The sequence below is a fragment of the Carassius gibelio genome, chromosome B4 (genome assembly GCF_023724105.1).
Source record: "Carassius gibelio isolate Cgi1373 ecotype wild population from Czech Republic chromosome B4, carGib1.2-hapl.c, whole genome shotgun sequence".
NCBI classification, from domain to species: Eukaryota; Metazoa; Chordata; class Actinopteri; order Cypriniformes; family Cyprinidae; genus Carassius; species Carassius gibelio.
This window is the reverse complement of record NC_068399.1, coordinates 17570892-17580235: the sequence shown is the minus strand read 5'-3', so window position 1 is coordinate 17580235 and position 9344 is coordinate 17570892. Positions and strand designations below refer to the sequence as shown.

The 9344-nt window shown below is 38.7% G+C and overlaps 1 protein-coding gene across 3 annotated transcripts; it reads right to left on the bottom strand.

The window, feature by feature from the left end:
* Positions 1-1266: 1266 nt before the first annotated feature.
* LOC127956187 (phosphate carrier protein, mitochondrial) lies at positions 1267-8920 on the bottom strand. Of its 3 annotated transcripts, none has more exons than XM_052553962.1 (8): positions 8626-8920; positions 8350-8497; positions 4922-5049; positions 4657-4836; positions 4370-4551; positions 3135-3307; positions 2881-2991; positions 1267-1792 (listed from the first exon to the last, which is right to left on the bottom strand). In XM_052553962.1, the coding sequence occupies exons 2-8, from the start codon at positions 8477-8479 to the stop codon at positions 1629-1631; spliced, it is 1068 nt and encodes a 355-aa protein (XP_052409922.1). In that variant the 5' UTR covers positions 8480-8497; positions 8626-8920; the 3' UTR covers positions 1267-1628. The 3 variants fall into 3 exon arrangements, with proteins under 3 accessions (XP_052409922.1, XP_052409923.1, XP_052409921.1); XM_052553963.1 differs by having other exon boundaries at positions 8350-8494; XM_052553961.1 differs by lacking the exon at positions 8626-8920 and having other exon boundaries at positions 8350-8619.
* Between the last annotated feature and the right edge of the window lie 424 nt (positions 8921-9344).

Below are 9344 nucleotides of genomic sequence, written 5' to 3'. Positions count from 1 at the left end.
AAAGCACAATGAAATCATGTGCTCTTAACACACTTCTGATGGCTTGATGCTGCATTACTCTCTAGGGAGGTGAAGGTGCATGTGGAGCCATTACAGTGTGAATGCATTTGTGGAGTAAAGGTTACAGGGAAATGCAACTTGGAACCCCGTGACCTTCAACCCTCAGCATCAGAGGCCTTGGAAGCAAACCAGAGAGCATTCATTTCTCAGAATTCAACTTCACGGCTCTGCCACTGCAAACCACATTAACAACACAAACCAAATGGGATATAATGACAACAATAGAGCACACAAACACAGACTATCCCCATCCATCCCTCCCTCTCAAAAACTCATCCACTCACACAAAGACGACCCAAATGTAGACCCACTCTTCGAAGTGAATGACCCCTCTCTGCTTGGTGTTCCTCTGATAGGAGAGCTGTATTGAGGTCACGGGTCACTATTTTCCTGTTGCTTACATCAAGCTGATGAGAACAGAAGAGGATAGAGAACGCAAGGGCATTGTGACATCACAATGAGACAGGATCTGTTCATCACTCTTACAGGCCACTCAAAGCTATCGAGACACTGTGGGGAGCACATCTCTGAATGTGACTGAAAAACGCTATGAAACATTCAGAAATGAAACTGAGAAGTGTATTCAGATGATATTCCAGATCAGAAGTTTCCATCTTGTTTGCCCTTTGATAGCAGAACCAGGACGACCTAAAATGTTTACTTGTATTTCTCATGTTTTTTTGTTTTGTTTTTTTAGCATTTAAGATTTTTTAAAGATCATGTAATTGTTTTATTTCATTCTAATTCTGTATGTTTTTTAATTATACAGTTTTATTTAATTGATCTTAGCATTAGCAATATGTATATAATATTATGGTGTTTATTAATGTTTTTTATTCGTTTTTATAGTATAATATAATAATCATTTATATTCTAGTTTTCATTTTCAGTTAAGTTAAAATTTTAGTAAATTTTTTATTTGCTTTTTGTTGTTGTTTTAAGTATTTTTTATATTTTTGTTTAGCCTAAATTTGTATTTAGTTTCAGTAAATCTAGCCTAAACTAGTCTTTTATTTCAAGTAGGTGCTTACATTTTTTAGTTTTAAGTTTTTCACCTAACATTATTTTACTTCAGCTTTATTTTAATTAACAAAAACATTTTAATTTGTTTTAGTTAACGATAACAACAATTAAACCCTGTTCTGTTGTATAAAAATAAGCCTATATATTTAAACCATATATAAAATATGTGCATATAACATTCCATAATTTCAGATAGTTTTTTTATAATTCTACACATAATGACAAAACACTTACATTTCAACAATTCTATTTCTAGATGATACATACAATAGCCTTTGTGGATTTAGTTAGTTTAGTTACATATTGAGAGCAAAATAGTTTGACAAAACTTACAGGAGTCACATAAAAGTCAACAGATGTTTAGTGTGTGATTGATTTTACTCTAATATTCATTAGTGACACTGGGAGCATCTAGTGATCCTTCAATAGTGCTTTCTTCAATGATAAACACCCAAGAGACTGTGGAGTTTATTGGTTAAGTGGTGAATGTGGAAAAATCTTTGCCTTTATTTAGTTATTCAGGATACTGTTGATAAGAAAGGAGTCTAGTAGTCCAGGAGACCCATCTTCCTCTTAAGGGACTCGGGCATCTCAGGGGGCGGTGGACGGGGCAGACGGAAGTACACCTTCACGGAGTCGTAGATGAACCACTGGAGAGCGGTCAGTGTGCCAATCATAATGATTCGAGCAAAAAGACCCTTCCACACACCTGGGAGAAAAACATAGCTCATATGATCATACATTACACAAATATAGACCTGTTACTACGGTGCTTAGATCTCACGACACGCAAACATGCCAATAATTAACCATCTGAGATAAAAGAACAAAATGAATTGGTTATTTTTGATTTCTAATGAGATCCCTGTGATACTGAGCTGATCTATTGGGAATGAGTCAAGGAACAACAGCCTCCTCTTTTGGTGATAAAGAGTATAACACCCATCCGCAACCTCAGTGAAATGGTGCTTCGAAGTCTAAAGGTTTTTATGAGCAGTTTATGAGCAATATAATAACATTAACCATGTATAAAAAGTTTTTAACAATATCATACAAAGCCATGCTGAAGATAAATGCCTGAATAGCTTTCTGTCTTTTGAGGGCAAAATTTTTATATTATAATCAGTGTTTAATTACCGTAATAAAAAATACATTCTGCTAAACACAAATCAATCAGTCTACCACAGGGAAGTCTTTTGACATAAATTGCAAATGCTACAGTATACATCTGTATCTTTTTTATTTATTTATTCTATGATAATGTTTAACTGGGTATATGCTATGACATAGTCTAAAAGTTGCTTATTTAATATTGTTTGTCACAAAAATAAAGATCAGGCAAATAACAAACTTTTTTTCAGTTGAAATCGTCCACAAATTGGTCATGTAACAACAATGTTTTCTAGGAATAGAGCTCCGAATGACCCCTTACTAATGTGACAGCAATGATGACAAAGAATAATAATTGCTATTTTTAATGTACATCTTTTTGTTTGGTCAGTTGTGTTATTCTGTGGTGAAATATTATTTTATAATGGCCATTAAAGTGTATAATCATGGTTTTCTCCCATCTATGCTAGCCACTAGTCTTTTCTTCTTACATAATAAAATAATTCCAAATCAGTATTTTATGTTTATGAATGTATTTATTTAGTAAGTAATCATGTGATAAGCAAGACAGTGTACAGTATGCTGGACATTATGGCAAAACAACCCCCTCAGGGTTTTTGTTTTCTTTGTTATTTGATCAACAGCTGTTGACTGTTAAATGTTATAAATATGCATATGCATACTCACCTGCGGGTCCCAGCCTTTTCAGCACCTCTACAGCTGAACTGCCTTTCTCTTTGTTCAGTACAGACACCACAGAGTCAGCGGGATGGGACACCACAGCACAGAACACGCCAGCTGAGGACAGACATACAACACAGATTAGAATTATTTATATCATTCAGGGCAAACTTAAGCCGGCACTCTCTACAGAGAAATATCATGCTAAAAAGGTATGTCTAAATGTTTCTAAACTTGTATCTAAGGGCCTAACAACTTACCAATATAACCAGCAACAAAGGTCACCACCAGCTGCTCAGGTTTGGAGCACTCACTGCGTGGTTTCGGTACTATGTACTTGTACAGCATCTCCACGGTTCGCTCGAAACAGGCAAACTTCATCATGGTGTATGGGATCTGCCTCAGCCACAAGGGATAAACACCTTTATAGAACCTAGACAGATAAAGCCACAGACAATTAAGACTCCAGGAGAGTCCTCTCAAGGGCCTCATAGGTGCACTCTTAAAAAAAAGTACAAAAGAGGGTTTTCACAGCCATGACCATTTTGGGTACCCCAAAAACAGTGAAGAAATCTTAAGATAAGTATATTTTTGCAAGTGTGGCGATCTGAATCATCTAAAAAAAGTTTTTTCAAAGCACCTGTAAAGGTTCAATGAATATTACATTTTTGTCATAGAGCTATTGACTATTATTAAATAAGTGTAATGCACTCTTAAAAGAGAATGTAATTTTGGTGTAGTTTGGTCAGACTTAACCCCCTACTAGTCTTTGGTCATTTTATAATTTTATACATTTTACAATATATATATATATATATATATATATATATATATATATATATATATATATTAATTGTTATTTTATTATTATTATTATTTTTTTTTTCTTTACTTCTTCAGAATGGTACGAAATTAGATTTTTTGTGGCACTTGATAAGTTAAAAAAGAAAGGTTAAAGGGTCCCTTGGGATTTTCTTGGGTAAAAATGACCGTGATAGGAAATAAATTAGAAATATTGAAAATACAGAGCAATTTTTGGGGGTCATAATCTAAAAATCAGCCACGATCATTATCAAAGTCTTTGATAATGACTATATACATTCAAACACAAAACCTAATAATCATAAACAATTATATCTGAAAATACTCTTATAAGCAAATAGGGCATACACAGAACTATGTATATATAGAACAATATTGTTTTATACATTATATAGCCCTATATATACTTTTAGAAAATACTTTTGCTTCATTTTAATTTAATGTATTAATTGGAAAACAATATAAATTTGTTTATATTAATACAAATAAAATTTGTTTTGCATTATTTGATATAGAAATAAATAGTGTATAATTTAGAGGTAAATATGGTCTAGTACCATGAAATATGTATTAAATATAGCAAAATATAGCATTCATTTAATTAACAACAACAACAAAATCTTATTTGGTCTCTTTAGACCTCTGAGGATTGTAGTGTGAAGTATCTACTCACGCTTTTAGCCCCTCCTCAGCATGCATTTTGGGGGCGCACTCTCTGAGGGTGTTAGCGTAGCCGGGCTGCGTCTGGATGCGCACTTTGCATGCTTCCATAGGAGCCAGTGCAATATCGGCGAAAAATTCAGCACTGGCAGATGCGGCCAGATACACTGATGTCCTCCACAAATAAGCATTCTCCTGCTCACCAGACCAAAACAAACAACAGCAGTCACCATAAAAAAATATGCAAAAATATACGTGTTCTAGGACAGTCTTCTTTGTATCTCCAAAGCAGAGACTCACCTCTCCAAGCATGTCATTGTACAGCACCTTAAAGACTTCATAGAAACCGAATTTGCAAAGGCCTTGCATGGAGTAACCAATGAATGTAGGAGCCCACCCTTTACCCAGACCCCTAAAGACATCCTCTCTCAGAGTCACTGAGAAACCATTGAAGATGGACTTGTACTTAACCGGGTCCACCTGGAGGAAGTCAAAACCATTAGGTAACCTCTTTAGTTTTTACATATATAGTTTTAAAGTTACATTAGAGAAGCAAACGCAACACCTGTATGCGGCATTTAATGAGGTCGAGGGGCACGACTGCTGTGTGTGTGAGACCACAACTCAAAACCCCACCGAAGCCGCAGAAGGCGTAATATTTATTTGACCCATATTCACAGCTCACATCTGCATCTGGGGGACAAAAAGAAACCACATTTAACATCACAAACATCAATATTGTCTGTGTGAGATAAAACAGAGGAAAAATACATTGAGCTTGAGATACACTGAACTATTGCAAGACTGCAGGAATCTTTATATATTCTTTACAAACCATTAGAACTACAATCAGGATGATTTTGCATGCTTTATCCTCATTCACTGTAATTGGATAGAAGACAGCACTTAGCACAAAAATTTCACTCTCTGTCTTCCATGGAAGAAGGGCGAAAGAAGTATAAGTATGTTTTAATCATTCTCGGGGACTTTAATAAAGCCAATCTGTCCCGTGAACTGCCAAAATACAGACAGCATGTTACATGTCCCACAAGAGACAGTAATATATTGGATCACTGTTACACCACAATAAAGGATGCATTTCACTCTGTTCCACGAGCAGCTTTGGGACGTTCTGATCACCTTCTGGTTCATCTTATACCGTCCTACAGGCAGAAACTAAAATCAGCTAAACCTGTATCAAGGACTGTAAAAAGATGGACTAATGAAGCAGAGCAGGATTTACAATCTTGTTTTGACCTCACTGATTGGAGTGTTTTTGAAGCTGCTGCCACCGATCTGGATGAACTCACAGAGACCGTAACATCATATATCAGTTTCTGTGAGGATATGTGTATTCCTACAAAGACTCAACTAATTTACAACAATGACAAACCGTGGTTCACTGCAAAACTCAGACAGCTCCGTCAGGCCAAAGAAGATGCTTACGTGAAGGGGGACAATGTCTTGTATAAACAGGCTAAATACACATTGGAAAAGGAGATCAAAGTGGCAAAGAGGAATTATTCTGAAAAAATAAGGACTCAGTTCACTTCCAACGACTCCGCATCAGTGTGGAAAAGTCTAAAGAAGATCACCAATTACAAGACACCACCCCCCAGCACCGTAGAGAATCAACGACTGGCAGACGATCTGAACGAGTTTTACTGCAGGTTTGAAAGAACACCCATCACCTGCCCTGAACGCCTCCCCACAAAACCATTCACACTCCTGCAACCAGCCCTGAATGCCTCTCCAAACTACCGTTCACACCATTAACAGCTCCTGCAACCCATCCTGAACACTTCTCCAATCAAGCACTCTCACCATTCTCACCTCCTGCATCCCCCCTCTCCCCCACACCTGCAATTCAGATCAGCGAGGATGCGGTGCGCCAGGTCTTCCGGAAGCAGAAAAGGAAAAAAGCACCAGGCCCAGATTGTGTTACACCAGCCTGTCTGAAATCCTGTGCTGACCAGCTGGCCCCCATCTTCACACAGATCTTCAACAGATCGCTGGAGCTGTGCGAAGTCCCTTCATGCCTCAAACGTTCCACCATCATCCCCATCCCTAAGAAACCCAAAATTACAGGACTAAATGACTACAGGCCTGTGGCTCTAACGTCTGTAGTCATGAAGTCATTTGAAAAACTGGTGCTGGCCCACCTGAAGGACATCACTGGACCCTTGCTGGATCCTCTTCAGTTTGCCTACAGAGCAAACAGGTCTGTGGACGATGCAGTAAACATTGGACTGCATTATGTTCTGCAACACCTAGACAGACCGGGGACTTATGTGAGGATCCTGTTTGTGGACTTCAGCTCGGCCTTCAACACGATCATCCCAAACCTCCTCCTGCCCAAACTAAATCAGCTCTCCGTGCCCACCTCCGTCTGTCAGTGGATCAACAGCTTCCTGACAGACAGGCAGCAGCTAGTGAGGCTGGGAAAATACACATCCAGCACCCGTACAATCAGCACCGGAGCTCCCCAGGGCTGCGTTCTCTCCCCACTGCTCTTCTCCCTGTACACCAACGATTGCACATCTAAGGACCCCTCTGTCAAGCTCCTGAAGTTTGCAGATGACACCACACTCATCGGCCTCATTCAGGACGGTGACGAGTCTGCTTACAGACAGGAGGTAAAAGAGCTGGCTGTCTGGTGCAGTCTCAACAACCTGGAGCTTAACACCCTCAAAACAGTGGAGATGATCGTGGACTTCAGGAGAAACCCCCCTGCACTCCCCCCACTCACCATCATGAACAGCACTGTGACTGCAGTGGAGTCATTCAGGTTCCTGGGAACCACCATCTCTCAGGACCTGAAGTGGGACATTCACATTGACTCCATCGTAAAAAAGGCCCAGCAGAGGTTGTACTTTCTGCGCCAGCTGAGGAAGTTAAACCTGCCACAGGAGCTGCTGAAACAGTTCTACTCCACCATCATTGAATCCATCCTCTGCACTTCAGTAACTGTCTGGTTCAGCTCAGCTTCTAAATCTGACCTCAGAAGACTACAGAGGGTAGTCCGGACTGCTGAGCGAATCATCGGTTCAACTCTCCCATCTATTCAAGAACTGTACTTATCCAGAGTGAGAAAAAGGGCTGTCAAAATCACTCTGGACCCCTCACATCCAGCACACTCCCTCTTTGAACTGTGTCCATCTGGTCGACGCTACAGAGCACTGAGCACTAGAACGACCAGACACAGGACCAGTTTCTTCCCTCAGGCAATCCATCTTATGAACAGCTGACAATAATGGCGAACACACTACACTTTATATTTATATACACACACACTTTATTTATCTAACACACATACTTAGTATACACTTAAATTTTGCACACAATATATATGTACATACATAACTTCACTTTGTAATATACCTGCCTACAATTGTCATTTGTATATTGTCATTCACTGTCTACATATTTGTATTTTTTATTCTTTTATTATGTGTTTTATGTTCTGTCGCTGTCATTCTGTTGTACTGCGGAGCTTCTGTCACGAAAACAAATTCCTCGTATGTGTAAACATACCTGGCAATAAAGCTCATTCTGATTCTGATTCTGATAATTATATTTGGGTCAACTATTCTTTTAACAGTAAAAAGGTGTCCTTCATGTTCAAGTGCAATGTTTTCTTGAGAAAAAGTGTCTAGGAATTAACAGTCAATAATGACAAGGTAAAGTCTATTAGCCCTGAGTGTAATCCTTGTGGAGGAGGTTAATTCTTTACGAATGAAATGACGTGCATTCTGACAGTCAGAGTGCACTTTAAATATAGTACAGTCACAACACCAACAATCTCTCCAAAACTCTTACAAAACAAACAAAAAAACAACCTAAAAATACTAGCAAAATAAAAAATTCAGAGGACAAAAAAAGAATTTAAAAAAAATATATAAACAGACAAAAAAAAATCATCTATTTTGGACAGAAGTATACTACTTTTTGCAACCAACTTTCCAATTCAGGAGGTAAAGAAGAACTTCTTACCATCATAAGCTGCTGCAGCAAGTTTGCGCTTTATCTGCAGGCTCTCTTGTTGCTGATCTGGTTTAATGGAGAAAAGAGGAGCCTGGAAAGGGTTCGACCGTGCCAGCTGTGTTATGGTAGTTGGGTACATTTTCACCAGGGTTTACTGCTGAAACGGTCAGGTGACAATTAGAAGCAAACAGAAGTTAGCCTTTCTCGCATACATTGCAGAGAAACAGAATTTCTCTCTCATTCAAGTTCTTCAGAAATTCATATTGAAAGATGTGGTGCACTCACACGTCAGTTGTAAAGAAACGGCGCCTCCTGGGTGCATCAGCGGCAGGCGAGTCTGAGACATCAGATGACCTCAGACTAAATCACCCTGACCTTCTGTGACGTCATCACACGGAGTGAGCACCAATCCATATGCAAGAGGAGTTATGGGCCACACTAGCATTCATAAAAATAAAAAAACCACACATTTATCAAATACACCACATTAATTTGCACCAAGTTATTGGCGCAAATATGTGTCCAACTAAATTGTAGTAAGTGATGGTTGAGTTTCACTGCAAACCTGAACTCGTGATAATGTGTGTGAGCTTATTACGCACAGCAGAGGCTGGTGTAAGGCGATTAAACTCAATGAGAAGGTCTATTCCTGGATCAGAGCACAGGGCCGAGCGGTTATATCCTCATTACCTACAGTATACCAGATCAGAGGGAGGGCAGACTTTCCAGTGTCTCTGTGAAGAACCCGTTCTCTCACCCTTTACAATACAATTAGTTAAGATTTAGGTTCATCATATACGGTGTACAGACACTTATACAAATAAACCAAACTGAAATTGATGAGGTAAACCGCTTTATTAAGCCATATTCTGTCATGTACATAAAAAGTACCTGAACCTTCCAAGCTTTACCTCACAAATACAGAGCACTTTGTAATGTAAAATAAATACATATTCAGAATATTGATTTGTAAATGTATCAGTCTTAAAAGCAGAGTAAAGGAC

Excerpts from the sequence above, each read along its gene's own strand:
- LOC127956187 (XM_052553962.1), bottom strand. The coding sequence starts at position 8,479 with ATGTACCCAACTACCATAACACAGCTGGCACGGTCGAACCCTTTCCAG. Across the intron at positions 5,050-8,349 it reads TGCTGCAGCAGCTTATGATG|ATGCAGATGTGAGCTGTGAA; the intron begins GTAAGAAGTTCT and ends TTTGTCCCCCAG. Across the intron at positions 1,793-2,880 it reads GAAAAGGCTGGGACCCGCAG|GTGTGTGGAAGGGTCTTTTT; the intron begins GTGAGTATGCAT and ends TTTTTCTCCCAG.